This window comes from Malurus melanocephalus, unplaced genomic scaffold, assembly GCF_030028575.1.
Source record: "Malurus melanocephalus ecotype Western Australia unplaced genomic scaffold, MMel_1.1 scaffold_568, whole genome shotgun sequence".
NCBI lineage: Eukaryota > Metazoa > Chordata > Aves > Passeriformes > Maluridae > Malurus > Malurus melanocephalus.
The window spans coordinates 84,102-104,085 of record NW_026623800.1 but is presented as its reverse complement, the minus strand read 5'-3'; the positions used below and the strand labels follow the sequence as shown (position 1 = coordinate 104,085).

General features: G+C 39.1%; 1 protein-coding gene across 3 annotated transcripts in view; it reads right to left on the bottom strand.

The window, feature by feature from the left end:
- PTPRM (protein tyrosine phosphatase receptor type M) overlaps positions 1–19,984 on the bottom strand; it is a 342,158-nt gene that overhangs the window by 297,061 nt on the left and 25,113 nt on the right. For all 3 annotated transcript variants that reach the window (XM_057382477.1, XM_057382478.1, XM_057382481.1), the window contains exon 2: positions 9,575–9,840. In XM_057382477.1, coding sequence (XP_057238460.1) covers positions 9,575–9,840 — 266 coding nt within the window. The remainder of the gene's footprint in view (positions 1–9,574; positions 9,841–19,984) is intronic.

Sequence of the window (19,984 nt, the reverse complement as noted above, 5' to 3'; positions counted from 1 at the left end):
AACCAGGTCTCAGAAACGGTGGAAAAGTTTCCCAGGGAAATATGCTGCCCCAAAGTAAGTCCCTGAGATAAATGCATCAAAGTTTGGATGCAAAGACTTGCCTGTAAAAACAGAAGGCTGGGGACAGTTTGTTTCCTGTATTCCCTAGTGGCTTTGAACTTTCTTTGCTAAGTAGTAAAATATCACAACAATTAACTTTATGGGTTGTATTGAAATATGACTTAAAAAAAAAAAAAACCCCAACCCTCTCTTTCTTATGGAGCACTCAGCATAAGAGCAGCTGCACAAAGCCATCTGAAATATTACTGCTAGACAAAAAGGGCTGCATTAAGGGTCTTTTCTGAAGAAATACCTGACTTCCAGAAAGACCAACAGACTGAGATTTATAAAACATAAGCAATACCTGAGTAGATCACAAAATCATTTTTCTAATTCATAACGGGAACTCAGCTGCAGGCTCTCCAAGTGGCTTTTAGTACTTCTGTATTGCAATCTAGTCACAGGAAAAAAAAACGTTGCAGATTCTAAACACAAACCCATTCTTTCAGTTCACAGGCAGGAACGACAACCTTGAAACAATTGAATCAGAACTGTTTATGACAACAGCAGAGAAAAACTCAGTGACTGAATGGGATACCCTGCTGCATCTCTAGACAAAATATCAGAAATGTCACTYCACACAACAGTCAGGCAGTGTATCAAGAAAATGCCAGTTAGACATACAACTGAATTACAACTATTGACATTAAAGAGACTATGTTCCAAAGGAAAGTATTACAAATTGAAATACTGTCAGTGTAATTATGCTTCCATTAAAAGCAACGGCCAAACTCATATCAACTTTAATGACTGAAACTTTTAGTGTCTTCTGACATGGRATATGTCCTTTTTAGTAAATGGAAAGAGGCACTAAAGTCAATAGTGAAATACCCTTGTCAAAGAGCAATTGCTGTTGTGCCTTTTACTTCATATATAAAAGAACAATATACACAAATATAGACTGATCTGAGAATGAATGCAAACAGACCTGAGGAGAAGGATTTTAGGGTGCTGCTGWATGAGAAGGTCAGTATGACCCAGCCACAYGCACTTGCAGCCCAGAGAGCCAACTGCATCTTGGGCTGGATCAAAACAAGCATGGCTGATAGGTCAAGGGAAGTGAYTCTCCCCCTCCACTTCAGTGAGACCCCACCTGGAGTAGTGCATCCAGCTCCGGGGATTCCAAAAAGGACATGAAACCTGTTGAAGTATGTAGAAAGGCCATAAAGGTAAACAGAGGGCTGGAGCATCTCTCCTGTGAAGACAGGCTTAGATAGTTGGGATTGCTCAGCCAAGAGAAGAGAAAGAGAAACCCCTTTATCATAGACAAGGACCTCTTTCATCAGATCAGATTGTTCAGAGTTCCATTCAACTTGATGTCATTATGTGATACCCCATTACAGTATACCTATAACCATATGTACATACTGGGGATCTCTCTACGGCCTTTCAGTACCCAAAATGGACCTACAAAAGAGCTGGAAAGGGACTTTTCACAAGGACATGTAGGGACATGACATGTAGTGTAGTTTAAAACTGAAGGAGGGTAGATTCAGATTTGATGTTAGGAAGAACTCTTCACTGTGAGGGTGGTGAAACACCCTCAGGTTGCCCAAAGAAGATGTGACCCATCCYGGGAAGTGTTCAAGGACAGGCTGGATGGGGCTTTGAGAAATCAGGTTTAATGCAAGGTGTCCTGGGCACAGCAGGGGGTTGAAGCTGGATGATCTTTATGGCCCTTTCCAACTCAAATCATTCTRTGATCCCATGAACATGACAGCTCATTCCAAGTGTAGTAATATAATCCATGTTCTGTTCACAGGCTGTGAAATACTATCAGTTGCTGCAAATTCAGTATTTTGTTTAAATTGATGAGTAAAGGTAACTGACTCAAATATCTGCTAACTAAGCATTTTCCCTTTTTAAATTAAAAAAGGAATTTGATTCTATGCATTACAGGTTTCTGAAAGTCCTGGTAAGAGGGCTACATACGGTGAGCAAGAGAGACCTGAGAAACACTTTGGTACCTCATTTATTCACTGAAAACCCTACAGTAGGGATGTCAATACTCTTCACAAATCTGGATCAGTTTTGCTAGTAATTTCACTTGAAATGAAACCTAGAAACTTATTTCACATCCAGTTTTCKCCATCATTTCCCATTGGAAAAACAGCTGGGCTTGTAAACCTCAACGTTTTTACTCCCACCCCCAAACTTTGCCTTTTCTCATGGCTGATGCAACACCTGCAGGCAATACAAAAGCCTCCAGTCAAAACAGAGAAAACACTCCAGCAACGTCAGACAGGGCGGCCCTTGGWTTTTTTGCCTATTATTCCACCACCTTATCAGTCCGGAAACAACTGGTTAAAACACGGAATTCATTTGCTCAGGAAAAACTGCTGAACACTGCCCTGAGAGCTGTTTTACTCCAGTCTCCCCGCCACAGGCCTGCCAAACAGGAACCAGGGAAGCGGCTTAGCACTGCACTGTCCCTGATCCTCCCTGCTTCACTGAAGAGCAAAATTAGCTTTTCATTCCTGCCACTTCCCCTTGCTACATGTGAACAAAGAAAGGGGGTCTGCTCACCAACATAAATGCTTACTGCTGAAAATGTGCGACTCAAGATAACTCGTTTGTTCCAAAGAACAATAGAAATAAACAGGTTTTGTTGCCACACAACCTCACTCTGTAAATTCCTGCCTTTGTTGCTGCAAAATTACAACACTTTCAGTCAAAAGGTGGATTGTACCTAATATAAACACTGTCCTTCACACGACTTAAAAATAGCRTTTTACAAAAACAAGAAAGAAAAAGGAGTGTTAAGAAAGCTGCTTAAGCTCAGGCTGCAATCCCCCTGCATCCCCAGTGAGCGGGTAGTGCTGCATCACATGCTGCGCTCTCCTCTCTGCTTGCTCTGCTTTACCACACAGAGCACCTTCCTTTGTATTTACAAAGGTATTGGGAATGGTTTCTCTCCAAAGAATTGGCATTGACTTGTACCCTGTGACTTTAATTCCTCCCTCCTTTCTGACTAGGACTACTTGCTTTATCATCGAGCCACAACAACAGCAACTACTTTCTCACCAAAGCCACGTGAGGAGGTTCCTGACCTGGTCCTTCTCAGACCCCGCAGGTCCATCACAGCTTACTGACTTGGGCTGCCTACAATGTGGTCAGGCCTCCCTGGCTGGGAATTCACTTCATGCAATGTCCCTCCCCAACCCTCACTCCTACATGACTACCACACAGTCCTCACATGTGCTCTCAAGCACACAAAACAACATTTTGGTGGTTGCTGCCAATCCGAGACCACAAAGAAACAAGCAAGCCAGACTGAGAACTGAACTCTTGACATTAAGGCTTACTAAATCTTATTCTTCTTCTCCTGTATTTAAACCAGTTGTTGTCTTGTATTTCTCTACTGAAAGTCCAGATGCTTTTCTGGTTTAGGAACAAGGCACAGGAGAAAATAACAGAGCTTTGTGTATATGACAAAAAATGCATGCCTCCTTACTTGTGACCATTTTTAGACTGCTGGGGTTTTCAAATTTAGGTATGTGGTTTGCCATGGCGCATCTTTCTCAAAATAGCTATTCCCAMAGCACGCAAGTCAATGAAGAAGAGCTATTTAGGATGCCTGACACAGGTTTGTGTTTCAAAATGCAATATGCATTTCAAAGTTTCTTTGGAGTTCAAAGCACAGTTCAGGAACTGTATGTGTGCAGCTGAATGCAACACACACAACACAYGAGAATGTGAGCCTGTCCTTTACTACACAAGAAGCTTAATGCTCTGTTCTATATGAGGATTTAAGTACATTGCATGAGCCAAACTCCAAGCAAAACATGTACAAAGCARGTTATGAAACAAATGAAAGTTTAAGTCCAGATTTTAAAAGTTAGGTTGCTTCTTATTCCCTAAACTCCTCATTTACTGGGGAAAGTGTCAGAATGGTAAAGGGTAAATCTCATCTCTGTGAAGTGATACTGTGCAACTCCTTTGTGCCCTTACTAAAAAGGATAAGGAATTACTGCCAGGTTCTTACCCCATTTTTTTCATTCCAGCTTCACAGGATTTTATGTTTAAAGGTGGTGCTGTGGCAYAGACAGTTGTGTTACTCCACTGGAAGCTATTTTTAATCATTTCAATTCCATTTCTGGATTTTAATTCTGCAGTGTTTGTTGTTTTATTTAATCAAGATTTGTTTCAGCTCACTGCTTCCATGACTGACTTCCAGAAAAGTACAAAACAAATAATTGAAAATATAAAAACTGATAGGGGAATAGTGTGTCACTTGCAGTGGTGTTGTGCTAAATTGCTTGCTTGAAGGGTAGAAGCAGGGAGCACAAGCCACTCACCAGACTCAATTCAGTAGCAGCATTTTGCATATTGTAATGTTCCAAAATGGCAATACTTATAAAATGTAAAATATATTTGAAATACTACTAACTGGTCTGAGAATCATTAACTAAGCTAGGGAAAAGAACCCTGAAATCACCAGATTTTACTCCTGCTAAAAAATCCAAATAAGGAAAAAAAAGSAAAACATTCAAGAAAGTACAAACACACACCAAAAAMCCCTGCCMCCCTCTCCTYACTAGATGAGCAGCCTTTTCATGAYTTGTATCTCAAAGCATCATTTTTRGAGCCTCTCAMCCTACTGAGACTGCTCYCCAAGAACCTAAAAACAATCTTGCCACTAACCAGAGAAAACTATGCAACGTTTARTTCTCTTTTTCTGTGTAATTCTAATTCTACTCGARTTAGGAGGAGGCTGAAGGTCTTAGGAATTATGCCAAGCTTTGTTTTGTTGGCAGGCTGTGTCCAAAGGCACGATAAACTCCTYGATGCTCTTGCTTAGGATGCGCCAAGCAGACAATAGCTCAGTAAAGCAAACAATTTCTCCTGTGACCAATGTTAAAAAGAAGAAGGCAATGTTCTCTCAGGGGAGCACTCCTAAGGCAATTTTATAAAATAGAAGTAAGACTAGTACCTGCAGAAATACACCAGCTACTTGGAGACAAATAGCTCAGAGACCAGGAGGCACAGCAGAAAAGAACAAGCTGTGCTGATTATCTTGGACCCTCAGAAGGTTTTTGGCAGTTTGAATCCCTGTTGCTGCAAGTACGCTGTAATCACTAACTGGACAGCAATGCAGACATACACTAAAATCAATGGCAGATGTTAAGCAATACTTGGAAGATCATTAATTATGGAATTAAATATATCCTTAATCGTCAGAATGCTTGACAATTTAAATAATCAGCTAGTAATCTACARTTAGTGTTGTTACATGCAGGTTATAATTGTGATTTTTGATACATATGTAGTACAGCTTACCTATGGTGTGAAACACACACAAATAATTACCTGGCAAAAAGGAAAGGGTACATTAAAAGCAATAAATCATTTTGTTCAAAGAACGTACTACTAAAGAGTCGATTCTAAATAGAAACCAAACCTGAAAAGCATTAACAAGCTTGGGCAACTGGTACTACAATAATAAACCACTGTTAATTATTAAATCTTTTGAACACTGTGCTTGTACATGTTCGCAATACATGGTTTAAACCAATAAATCTTTAGAAGTTGGATTAAAATTCACTCCCTACTACATAATCTGATTTGTAGTCAGCTACCATTAGTGYGGTTATTTTGGCTACATTTTTCAACAGCAAAACAGACACAGCACACTCTGTTTTTTARAATACCGAATTATATAAATATAACTCTGAAGTGTTACATAATTTRTCCTCAGAGTTCTGTAGTACATTTTGGTTTCATTTGCATGGAGACATCTTGTAGGTGTTCTACTAATGGAATGAAATTATAGAACATTCACAGACATGCAGATGCCTACACTGATCATGGGATCTAAAATACAAAAACGACAACTGCACAATTACATTGCTCTGTCCCTTCACCTACTAATGTMACATCTTCTCTTGGAGATCACTCATCGGGCAACTACCAACCTTCATACAAGAAAAGTTGAAAAGGGCTCCATCATTCCTTAAAGATCTTCCTTAATGGACTTTCCTTAATTGCTTTCAGTAAGGTCAGACAAGCTAAGAAAATCACTGGCAGGAAGTCTCACATATTTTTGAGATTTTGTGAGGAACACATGGATTTGTGCCAACAGAGGTCAGAGTTTTGGAACCAAATGAAGAGCACCTTAGGAAACAGACCTGGTACTATACTATACACCTATCAGGTGAGTCCTGTGCCTTCCCAACTACTCATGCAAGTCACCTGGGCTGTCACCTAACTTAGAGCCACATTGTCACAAGTTCCACRTATAACCTCTCTCCTCTTCCTGCCTTTCTCCCAGCTGCCTGTGGCTAGTTTCCTGCCTTCCCCTACAACAAACTCTGTGAAGAAAAAGCATGAAAACTGATGAAAAGAGTTCAGAAACAATGAAAATTGCAAATGTCAGCACTCAAGTGAGGAAATTGCATCACAGATCTCTGAGAGGAAGGAGGCAACCAAAAAYGGAGACAATTAACAGTAAGCTCTTAAAATGGTGACAGCACTTCCTCAAGAATAAATGAACTTATTTACAGTAAAACCAGTGAAGTTACAGTATTTAACAGTGATTCCCTGCACCACTGTGGACATTAACATAGCATAAGATCTTTTGGCACATCAGCTAAATTGCAGTWCCTAACCAGGTATTATTTCAGACTATATGCAGCAAATGCAAAGAAAATTACTTACTATACTCCACTCCACAGTGTAAGAAAGATTATGAAAAAATCTCAACATATCCAGACGGAAGGAGAGCACATGGAATCCATTACAGACAGGCTAAGTCATCTATTATACATCATCAGATGCATGGCAATCTCCTAAACTGCAGAACCCCATCCAAGCATCTAAGGGTTCACCTACGAATAAATAACGTTGAACAGTCCAGACAGCAAGTCTTAAGCAGAAGGAGGATTGGAAAGGTTATCCTTCTGTTTCTATGGCCAAATTCCCATATTACTCAAATATCAGTTAGATGTATCATATTATCAGAAATCTGATACAGATTGTTATAATATTAGTAATAATGCTTGAAAGTGTCAGAGGTTGCACGTATTTTTATGAACATGTTAATTCTCCTTAACATTAATAGCCATAGTCAAGACTTCTTCTATTGAAACATCCCTGTCCACATCAGCCTTTTGATTCAGGGCCAGAGTGGGACTTGGAAGCACAACCCTCTTCTTTACTGAGTGCTGACTCCAAAGCAGTTTTGCTGAATAAAGACCAGACYCCTTTAAGAAGATAGGAAACTGGAAGTTTCTTTAATAATTTGCTACACAGATGGGGACTTTACAGACTTGGTCATAAGTATCACAGTCACACATTCATTCAGAGTTCCTGAAACACCCTCCTGAAACACAAAACCTTCCAGTAGATCTGACATTAATTATAAACCACTGAGTTATATCCAATGTCAGCCACAAAACTGTCTGTGGGATGCTCCATCCTCTTCTTCCACCATCCACRGAGGCTAAAAACACAGACTGGTCCTCGTTATTGCAGTCAAGATAGAAGGGCTTTTTTGGCAGTACTAGAAGGCATTCTCAACAGTGGCTCAAATTGGTAACATGAGGTCTTGATGTAAGGTCAGAGAATCATGGGGGGTGGTTCTGAGTTGGAAGCGACACTTAAAGATTATTGATACCAACACCCTGCTCCTCACAGGACTACCTAAACTCAAAACCATATAACTGACCATATCAGCATTATCTAAACACTCCTTGAACTCTGACAGGCAACCAAAGAYACACTGCCCTTTGACCCTCAGAGATGTATGACTATACCAAGCCTGAACTCTGTGATCAGCCTCATGCTCCAGAGAGCCAGGTAGCACACAGTTTCTCTCCCATGGCTCAAGTGARCTTCAGCTCTGCTAACATGTCTGCCCTTCTGGAAAAGGCACTAGAATTACCTCATCGAGCCTGCAGACAATTGTAAAAGACCCACATCATGAATTTTGCTGAGATGTCTGTAAGCTTACCCTGAATCCTCTCCAGGAAGCCCTGACAATGCAGTTGCAGCAATTCCTAGGAACCTTGGGCAGAACACTGCATGCAAATGTAGACCCTGTGAATATCAGCTATACAACCTAGGAACAGGTATCAGAGGCAGGAGGAAATGAGCAAGTGTGCTCTTTTGGGTTTGCAAGTATTGCATCCACTGCCAGACATCCCACATTCCAAGAATAAAATGTTCCTGGCACTCCAAACTCATCTTTTGGAGAAGGACTTTCTGTTTCATTGTGGGTAAAACAATCACAGTGGAGAAGACTCCAGAAAGTTCTTCAACTTTTTTTTTTTCTTAGAAGAAAAAGGGCTGAATAGGGACAGAYTGAGCTCACTTGAGACATCCTCACAGATCAGATGTTGCAGCCACAGAAAAGAGTCCACTGTAGCCTCCCAGAGTACCTGCAGTGCACATTGCCAAACTCATCAAGAGAATATGAYAGGGCTACAAATATCTGATTACCTGAAACAGTAAATGCAGGAACAGAAACAAAACTCCTCCAGGTAACACTGGTAACTGAGACWTTTATGTAGGAATTAGGGTATCCCACTCCAGAACAGTATGGTAGAAGAGCATACCTCCTAGGGTATGAAGGTCGAAGTGTACCTCCTAGGGGGGTCTGCAGTCAAGCAACCCCCATCTTGGGGTCAGCTTTTCTTCAGAAAGCTTCAAGCCGTAAGTATGGTGACAATATTCAGTACAGGGGATCAAAYAAAATRCAATTCAAACTTTCCAAATGKCAAGTGAAGATGGAGGAGTCTCAAYASCATCTCTATGSTACTGGTGTGCCCTTATTAAAATAAGTTACTTGTTTGTGGAGACAGAAACTGTATTTTCACAGAAAGGAGAAAAAACTTTGAACTGCTATAGAACAGTAAATAACTGTATAATCTATAAACCTTCCTACAGAAAAGCAGCACCATAAGGGACTGTCAAGTGAAATTCCCCCTGAACCTTTAGGATGCAATCAAACTCCCATTCCTATGAAAGCTACTATTATATTTACRTTTACTGCTGGACAGAGCAAATGGATATTGCATTCAGAGTGAAGACTTGAACTGAGGATTCAAAGGATTCTGCTGGTTCTAAAGCAACAAGTATTGCTGATCTAAATCAAACTTGAAGACTCTACTGTAATAAAATCTATTGGCATTCAATTCCAGCATCCCTAATGAACTGAAAGAACAAGTGAATTTATTACACAGAAGCAGAGGTAATTGACTGAAATCAATGGCAAAATTTCCAGATTTTTTTCAACGTAATTAGTTCATCCACACTTGGAGAATATGTGCATTTCATACACTTCTATAAATATATGTAAACATTTCAACACAGCCATATGTATGTAAAAACAAACATTTAGCATCACATACAAAAATGTCATCAAGRCAAAGATCAACTAGACATACTGGAAAGTGTTTTGATTTAAAGTTAAAATTATGAGGAAGAACCAGATGGCTATTATCAGAAACAAAATTTCATAAAAAATAAAACATACCTGATAAAAATTGGGCCAGAAAGTACTAATTGCCAGTTCTGCTCTGTTCCAAGTAGCAGTGATAGATGTGTTCCAGACTGGGTTACCAAGAGGACCATCATTAACCTTCACATACACATTCAAAGTGCCAGGGCTAGCTCCACTCTTGCTTGAAACATAATAGTGAAAATCAATACAATGTGTATCATTTTCTTTCAGATGGGGCATCAGGAGGTGAGCTTTCTGTCCCGCAAATCTCCCAGATGTATTCACCAACATGAAAGAACCTGCAAAAACAAAGTGACTGATTCAATTTCTTCCTTATTTTTCTGTTTCTAATATGGTGATCTGTAAGTAAAGCATAACTAAAAAATAATAATAATAATAATTTAACCATTTGTCTTTGCTTCCTCTATATAACAGTAACTTATATTTGGAAGGTACTTGATCTCAAATTACTTTTCCAGAATCTCAAAATTTTTTTTGTAAATCCAGTAAATACTAGGATCTTTATTCTACAGGTGGGGAAGGAAAAGGACAAAAAACCCAAACGCCAAAGTAATCTGCATTGCAAAAGAATCTACAGATGGTAGTAGAGAATCAACTGTAGGTCTCAACTATCTGAGTGCTTCTACATGCAAAGTCTCTGCTGGGTTTGCCTGGCAAGGTTGTGGTAGCTGCACGTCCTACAGAAACAACGCCAGCCGGCTCCAAGACAGACACAATGCTGCCCAGGCTGAGCCCACTAGTGATGGTGGTAGTGCCTCTGGGATAACAGAGTTAGAAAGGTGGGCAAAAAGAAAACTTCAAAATTGCAGCYGAAGAGAGGMGTGAGAATCTGTGAGAGGAACAGCCCTGCAGACACCAAGGTGAGTGAAGAAGGAGGGGGAGGAGATGCTCCAAGCACTGSAGCTGAGATTCCCCAGCAGCCCAAATACAGACCTGATGAGTCAGGCTGGCCCCTGCCRCCATGGAGCCCATGGATGGAGCAGGGATCCACCTGGAGCTCATGGAGGGCCCCACACCAGATCAACAGCATGGGCAAAGGAGGTATGAYTTTGTGGGAAGTCCACACTGGAACAGGTTTACTGGCAGGACTTAGGACCTGGTGTGGGACTCATGCTGGAGCAATCTGTGCCTGCAGCACTGCATCCCATGGGAAGGGCCCTCACACCAGAATAGGAGATCCTGCTCAGGATCCTCCTGAGGAGTCCTCCTCCTGAYGAGGAAGGAGTGACAGAAACACCGTGTGATGGACTAACCCATTTCCTTTCCCTCTGCACTGCTGGGCAGGAGAAGAGAGAGAAAATTCAGGAGTGGAGACCAGGATGAAGGGGAGCACACTTAGTGTCCAGCCAGGGTCATCCATCACAAGAKTTGCAATGAAATTTAAGAGAAGTTTGTGCGATCAGATGGTTGGATGCAGTATGTGACGGCAGACAGAGTCTAAAATATTCTCAATTCCTTAGCCTTCCCCTAGCTAATCACAAGCTACCTTCTTGACTAAGTGTGACAATTGTCTCCAGTCCTCAAAAACTGACAAAAGAATGACCAAATGAAATTACACGTAAATCAGTAAGCTTAACAGGAAAAAAAGGGTGGGGGTGAATTTTTGTATTATGGTAACAACTTAAAACAGCAAATGACAAGAAATGTAAAAGTATTCAAATAAAGTTATATTCAAACAACTCTCACATGAGCAGCTAGTCAATTTATACTCTATGTTTCAGTATTTAAAATTATTTCATTTAAGTTTTTCTTCAAAATAATCATGTTGCAGAACTAAGGAATTTGAAAGACATTAGAAAAATACATGATTTCTGAGACATTCATATTCCTGGGTTGAACAAATGAAAAGAATTATATTAACAGACAACCTATGACATCATAGAAGGAAATAAAATTCAGTATCTACTTTGGAAAGAAAACATATCAGTAAAACACATGAGATAATTTAAACCCTGCCTTTTTTTTAAGTCCAGAAATGGATATGCTATAGTTCCCTGCTACAAATGCATAGATAAGTGTTCTTACAAAAATACAAGTACACATACTTGTCATATAGTCATTAGAAACCATTTTTTTTCTTACTTTGATGGGTAACAATACCTTTTAACAAGATAAAAATAATTCCTTGAAATGGAAYGTTAGAGAACCTTTGTTCAGACCGCATCCTTATGTTAAACAGGTTTAACTATTCAATAATAGTTTCGATGTTAAATTTAAATTATTTATCAAGTACAATTTCCTTCCAAGGCAAGTTCATAAAATTGACAAAAATGAAACTTACTTAGGATATAAAGGAATATAAATATTTTACTTCCTAAAAGGCAGTGCTCTATATTTAATTCAGTCTGTCTGTTACTRTAACATATTTTGAAAAATCCTTACTCATTAGTAACACAAACAGAAGTCATTGAATATGTTTTCTTAAAACAGGCAGGAAAGAAACCTTTATTCYTTCCACCACTCAGTACATGCTCTGCCATTCAATTAATTTATTTACATTTAAAATATAAACCCCTTAAAAGAGATATAATTTGCTAAGCTATAAAAACAATACTTAAAGCATTCATGAATTCACTAAAAATTAGCTGGCAAGCTTTTTTACATCTTACCACTGAGAATGCTGTAGAGAAATGTCCATCTCTTCTTAACCACTTTGAAATTTCAAACCAGTGTCTCCTTGAATTAATTTTCTAGTCAGTGCTGCTAAGAACGCTACAGTCCTTGATAAAGTTGTATTTTTAGGAACTATTTAACTTACAGCATCCTGATTAATGTAGTATATACTCCATAACTGAACCATGTGAAAAAATTACCAGTGTCTAAGAAAAGAAAGTCAGTCTATTTTGAAAATGTCTGTAACCCTTTGTTGGAAGTGAAAAGATACAGAAGAATGTCATTGTAAACAGAACAAATTCTACTTTCCTTTTTCTAAGAGAAGGAAATCTTTAAAGAGATTCAATTTTAGCAGCAACGTGTCATTCAGATGTTCTGGCTTAGTGTTTCTGCTAAGAAGTATCTGGTAAGCTCATCTTAGTTCATGAGAYAAGGAGTGAGATGTAAATACATCCTTTTAATTATTTGACTGAACTCTCGTCTGAATATCAGGAAATAATACACTTAGCAGTGTCATCATAAGTAAATCACATCACCTTGGGTTTTTTTGAACAATTTGCTAAATCACCTGTATTTCATCATTTTAGTTAAGGAGTTTAAATAAACAAAGAAGTGACTTCCCTAAAGTCACTAATGTTGTTAACAATTCCTCACTGAAAAAAATGTTCAGCAAATACTTGGTTCAAGTAAATATTAATTCTAAGAAGATACAATACTTGAAAAAAGAAAATGCAGATTTGCTCCAGAGTAAATGGGCAATCGAATATCCTGGTAATTCTTATTGGCATAAATGKAAATTTTCTGTGAAATATTGGACACAAAAAGATGCTCAAAAGAGTGTCACTCAAAAGAGTGACAGAAGAACTGAAAAAAAGTTTAAAAAGAAAGTGAGAACATACTGTCCTACAAAAATTATGGCAAATGGCACAAGAGAGATTTTCCAGTCACTTCAAGTTTTCAACATGTCACCTCAGCTTGTTAAGAGACACCTTTTATATTGGGAATGTCACATGCAATGAAATTGAAAGCAGTATTGTTTCTCTTGAATGAAGAAAATGTGAGTAGTGAGCAAAAAAAGTTACTTTCGTGATTTTTCATTGGTCTTATACATGGTTGAGGACAAATTATTAGTGTTCCTAATAAATATTTTTTAAAAGTACTGGTATTTAACTTATTTCAGCATCCCTAYTGGTTGATTTTGACTCTCAATATTTGAAAAACGTGATAAATTATGGAAAGCTAAAGGATAAAAAGTATGATTTTAAGAACAGATAATCAATTTATTACTTTATCAGCACAACACCCTTCAGGTAAAGAAAGGAGTCAAAAATGCTATGACAGGCAGTTCATGGAATTAGAGAAAGGCTTGGATTGGAAGGTACATACAAAAGTTACTTTATATTAGCAAAACAGCATTCCCTAAATGCCAGCCAACCCTGCAGCCATCACTCACGAGGGCCTGTGACTACTCTGAGTGCCCAAGACTAAGTGTGGGACTGTTCAAGACACTGGCACTGCTGTGCATGTGCAGGTGAACTGTGAGGCTCAAACATAATGAATACCACTTTCAGACATGGCAAACTCAACTTATGTGCTCTTTTATTTTACTGTATTTCATAAAAATATGTACAGACTGCCTCAGAAGTATTGCAGAAAGCAGAAAACCTGAATTTAATAACAGTCTACTTTGCACTTTAGCTCCCAAAGCTTGCAAACAAAACAGCTKTTGTCATTCATATGAATTTTTTCATACTATTTACTAATTTTATAGATAAAGGAAAATACATTTTCATGTAACACTTGAAGATTATGAGGCTGTTCTAATTTTGAGAAAGCTCTCAAAGCATGACTAGTATTATCTAAAGAAGATTGAACCTTGATTCAAATGCACCACTTCCAGACATCACCCMGTAAGTACGTGCACACAAACATCAGAGCCATGTGCACCCCTGWACTGGCATGAGGTGTCCCAAAATAYACCGAGAGCCTTTCCTTCAGTGCCTCAGCTAACATCCATCAGTTCTGCTCATTAATTTACAAAGCATTATTGTCTCCAGGTGAATTTTAAGTCTTCTTTTGAGCAGTATTTACTTATATTAAATTTAACATGGTAATTTTAATCATTATTTATTACCCATCCCAAAAACATCATTAATCTCAACTTTCAAGTTGTTTATCTTCCAAATTTGCAACTATTCAAACTCTTAGAAAAAATCCATTAAAAATCCATCATAAGTCCTGTGTATTTTTTAAAAGATCAATTCACTTCTACCCATAATGCCATCTTCATTTTAGCAGAACAATTAATAAGACTAATAAGCCTTATAATTCTTCCACTAAATTCAGTTCTTAAAATTCTTCCTCATCTCATATGCACAGACACATCTCCCATTATTTTGTTAGAAACTGCTCTGATCAMGCTCAAACACGAAATCACGTAGTTCTGAATCTTGTATTTTTTGCAGCCCTTTTTCCAATACCTGGTAATATATATATAGATTAAAAAAATTCCTTTCTCATGAATGCTGTTTGTATTTTCAAGCCTTTTCAATATTTAATGATTTTGACTACTCACCCTGTAATCTGTTTTTCCATTTTCTTCATGACTATTCTGTTTTCAAACACTGTACTGACATTTCGAAGGCTACTTCTTATATAACTAATATTACCTCTTAGCAAAAAGCAAGCAATGTATAGTAGGGCCGTACAAAGTTCATAAGCTGTTAGAGAAAACAACTGCATGTGCATAAATTCTGAGAGAGYTGTCTCAAATTTCAAATTCAACTTCTGAGGCAATAATTGCATTTTAAGGGAAACAGAAATCAAGATAARAAAAGACTTCAGGATGGGATGACCCAGACCCAAGGAGACTTTTAAAAGACAAAGCTTTCCAGAAGCATCTCCCCAGGTCTGGAACAGRCAAATTCTGTTTGAGTACTCAAAAGCAGGCAATAGTTATATATTTAACACAATTAACTGAAATTAATTGAAGATAATTAGAGGACAATGTTTGGATCTTTCCAAAGTCCTAGCACTGTGGAATCATTTAGGCTGGAAAAAAAATCCTACAAAATTGTTGATGTGGATCAAAGTTAATGCTGGGTTTGTAAACCTTCTGAAGRGCAGCAAAAAGGGATCACATTCAAAGGGCAGCTCCACTCATCAACACAACTGAAAAGTTTTCTGTTAGGTTGGTGCATTTGTTTATTTGCTTGCCAGAGAAAACCTGTCTGAAGATAAAGTAAATGCATCTACAATGCAATTCTTCTGTTCAATAAAGAAGGTCAGGTGTGGTGTGGACTATGAAATCTCAAGGAATTGTGCTACTCCTCTTGTCCCTGGAGAGCCACCTCAGATGCAGCCCAGGCCTGAGGCAGTAAAGCAGCCCCACCACAGGTGGAAAGTTTCCTTACCGCCCCCAGTCACTCAGAAAATCCACATCAGACAAGGTGTACAACTATTTGGGACACTTTTTCACTTTTAAAGCAATGTGCTCCTTATGGCCTTCAAAGACGTAAGTCTGGTGCAGGGCAACATTCCTGTTTCATTTCTGCCATCCCATATTTGGCCTATCCCAATATGCTTTCGCAGCTTCACCAGGATCTTCTCCAGCCAGTGAGAATTGGGCTACAAACTCCTAAAAACAGACTCACAATAGAAAGCTTCCCAGACAAGGCGTGCAAAGTTTTCCTCAAATTCTCCTAAGAGTCTTCATGATACAGTCATCTGGATTTCTTTAAAASTGACCTAATATATTTCATCAGCAGYARCATTTTTAAACTCTTAYGCTATGACTGGATCTTAAACATGCCAGGGCTTTGAGACAGATCTGTCTGCACCTCTTCTTTAAAGTGAACACACCAAAAATTACCGAAAGGGCTTGAAAGGAGAGATGTTTTATTAGAACATAAACTTRAAAAACTGTCTTCTGTCTGAAAACTCATTCTTTTGAGAGAGGGAAGTAAAATACAGCCATTTGAAAACAAATACCTTTTCTGCCCAACTGTGTCTTTGCAACAAGGGCCTTTTTCCTCCAGACCTCCTTGGCACACTAGCAATCTTCAATAGCCTTTAGGGATTCAACAAAGTCTACCTGTTCTCGTCTGCATCAACAGAAGAATCTTCCTTCTCATCGTCTCTGGCCTAGTTTTAAGTTTCTTSCCCATTACTCTAAGAAAACTTCCCAAGTGCGAACTCTGCAGTGAGCACATCTATGACTGCCTGCCCTATTCTTCCCTGGAAAAGCTTCTCCCATAGCCAGGTGCTCTCAAAGAAGAAATCCTCTTCTCCCCTTCTGAGAACTTCCCCTAACCAAAAAGCATCCATTAAAGCATGGACTTTACCACAGCATATACCATACATACAAAAGTAATTTCAAAAGACACCTTGAGCCACTCATTGTCACACACAGAATGACAATACGTGCATGAAGAATTTTTTGCATGTCCCTTCTGTTTTCAAGGAAATGAGATGAAGTTTCCAGCGTCACGAACAGAACAGAATTTGTTCAGCACAAAAGCTCTCTCCCTGCCTCAAAGGCTRCATTCACAGATGTTTCCTTGCCTTGTTTGCTCCTAATAGGGCACAGCTYCACTGGTTGATTGTTTAGCCTGTGTACCTGCAATGAGATTGGAGGAGGTCTGCTAGACACATCTGCTGGATCTACTCTGAACAAAAGTAAGGGAAGTCAAAATACAGGATGCGGTGCATAAAGGATTAAAGGGTAAGAACAGAAATAGAACAATCAACATTGTGTCAAACAAATGGGTTGTACTAAAAAAAAAGAAAGAAACCCTTGGGTGCACAGTTGAAGGGGACTGCATGTATTGCTGAAAATGCAGGAGCTAAAGATACRAGATAAAGATATTGTGCTTAACAGTAAGTGAACTGATTAGAGCAGCATAACAGAATACATCAAATGTATTAAACGCTGAATAATTGTGATTGGAGAAATCCCAGTAAACAGAGATGAGGTTCTGCTAGCGGGATTCTTTGCATCACTGTTAAACTAGGTGCTTAACTTCTTTAACATGGACATAAAAATGGATAAGAACCTGTTTCAAGGGGAAAATGGACTTGCACAAACACTGGCAAAAAAACCCCACCAAGTGTCTGTGTAGCCAAATCTAGTCTACTCTCAGGAACCAGGGTGAGTCTTCCTCTCCCTGCCTGACAGACACAGGGCTGCTACAGTTCCCTGCCCCAGATCCACCTGGTGGTGAGACTTCCCAAAAAATGGCAAATGGACATACACAGAGAGAGAAAGATGAGGGATGGCTGAACTATCAAATCAAATACAGACAGAAAAACAGTGCCTTTATCAGCATCCCTGTGAACACACAGAGCACTCACACATAAAGGACTGACAGTTTCACAGTTTCACCCTGTTCCTCCTCCCCCAGCCAAGGGGAGTCTCACTCTGCTGGAGGAACCCACATCCTGCTCCTCCACAGGCACTGGCCGGCACACCCAAAAACACCTGACTTTCATGGTCCCACAGCAGCTGCTGGCACTCAAATCTCTTTTCCCACTCTCTGGTTAGGTTGCTTTGAAGGTTATGTGTATTCACACACACACTGAAGATCTGAGCACATCCACAGACAAGATGGTTAGAAATTGGATTTAGTAAGAACACAGGATAGATTGCAGTGATCAAGCATCAGGCAGAGTCTCACCAGCATACTGAGTGSTCAGATACGTACATGAGATGAGACTCTTTTATCCCTTTATCCCTCTATTTCTCCCATGCTTGCTCCTTCCCAATCTAACTTGCCTTCAGTGCCCCCATTACCAGCTGCACATGCAGTGAGAGCAGCACAGAAAATGGCAAGCTGTGTTTTCCATGAGTCACTTACTTTATCAACTTGCATTTTATTGTAACTTGGCATTCAAAGCATGAGACAGTTATTCTGTCATGGAAGATAAGTATCTGTAAAACTAACCASTACATGCTAACAATTGCTGCTGCTGCCCAGAAAGTCTCCCTTCTTTTCTAAGCATGTTCTCTTCGTTGCACTACCAGYAGCATTAGTCATTATTTTTGTAAACCATTCAACCATGCAATTCAGCATTTAAGAAACAATACTCAGGAGATAAGCAGGAATCAGCTTTAACATGTTTCAGGGGAGCTCCTGGGGTAAACCAGTTACTTTTCAGATAAAAGCTTTGGGGAAGTAAATGAAGTAAGGTGGGGGAGAGGGGGAACATGGCTTGATCCTGCATGTTACTCTTATCTGAAAAGGACCATCTCTAGGAACAGGGTTAAGTGCTACTGGTGCTCTTCTCCCTTCCCAGTGACAGGCTGAAAGGTTTGTTAAACACAGAGGTTAATATAAAAAGCTTCTGAAGACCTAAAGACAGCGAGCTTTACAACTTTTACAGAAATACAATTTTCTTTCATCTTTAGGTTGCTAGGTTAATGTTTGGCTAACGATCATACCTATGTATACTCTTCCAAATTCCAGATCATCCAAACAGTAAGTTAYTTTTCATTTAAAAGCTGACTGTCATTGTACTTTCTTCATAAAACATTTTCTGGAAACCATTCTGCCACATGGCTGATTACTAAYTTCCTAACTACTGATAAAAGTAAATTGTCATCAAAATACTATCAGGTGTGTAAACTGCTACTGAATTGTTGCATAGATTAGTATCCGCAGTAACACACCACATGCAAATGACATCCATCTTTTGCTTTCCACTCAAATGTCTGACAGTTTTTCGCAGATCTGTAAGGCAGAAAACAGAAACTACAATATTGTCTATGGCACTAAATCCCATAACAACAGAGAGCCTTCTGAAATCTTGCTTGAGGTATCAGTAATTTTGGAAGCACATTAGCCTCAAGGGCTTTTCTGTTACTGTAATTTACTCCGGGTTTAATGAGTGTGAATAAAAATAACTCACAAGAAATCCACCTTACCTATTCAAAAGAGTAGGTTAAACATTGCATTGTCATCTACTGTAGAGCTGTGGACTTGTTTTGTTTTTATTCTACCCTACTCTTTGGAATCAAAGCAGCCATCTTTGTCTCATCTGTTCAATACACTCATCTGACAACTCCCTTAGCATGGGCCATGTGTCGCTTCAATTCTTTTACTTCCACATAAAAAATCTTGCTCAGAAATTAGAAGCTCACCAGTATAATTACAATCAGAGTGGCTTCCCTAAAACATACTTTTATGCTCTGTTTTTCTAAATTGAATCACTCACTGAGACTCCAAACCGCAAGTAGTGGGCTTTCTTCCCCAGTTAAACTACAAATTACTTCGGATCAGTATTCACAGCATTTTTCTTCCACAGAAACACTTCAGAGACCTTAGACAAGATGTGCTGAGCAAAATTTTAAGCACATCGGGGCCTATGAGCAACACTGATGAGCAACAAGATGGCTCAGGACCTTTACTCTTGAGCTCATGTCCCACAGGAAATCATTGTTATGCCAGCACAAAGGCACACATGCAGCCCATGGCAACTACAGGACAATTTAAGCCTTAATGGATCAGCTACTACACTTTCAGCAGGCAAAGTTATGCACTTTAGTCAACCTCTTTTGTAATAACGTGAAAGCTTTAAAACTGATGGAATAGCATAACCAGTTGGGGCTGTTACTTCCATCTTAAAGAAATCACAAACCAAACAAAAAACTCCCACCACTGTGAATTCAGTCTGCTTTTAAAATGAAATTTAACACTAGTCTATGCCAAGATTTATACATGCCTGTGTGTACATTTATCAACTTGGAATATTGCCTTAGTTGGACTTCATACAGGAATTAGAGACCCATTACTCCTCAATTTCTCTATTTCT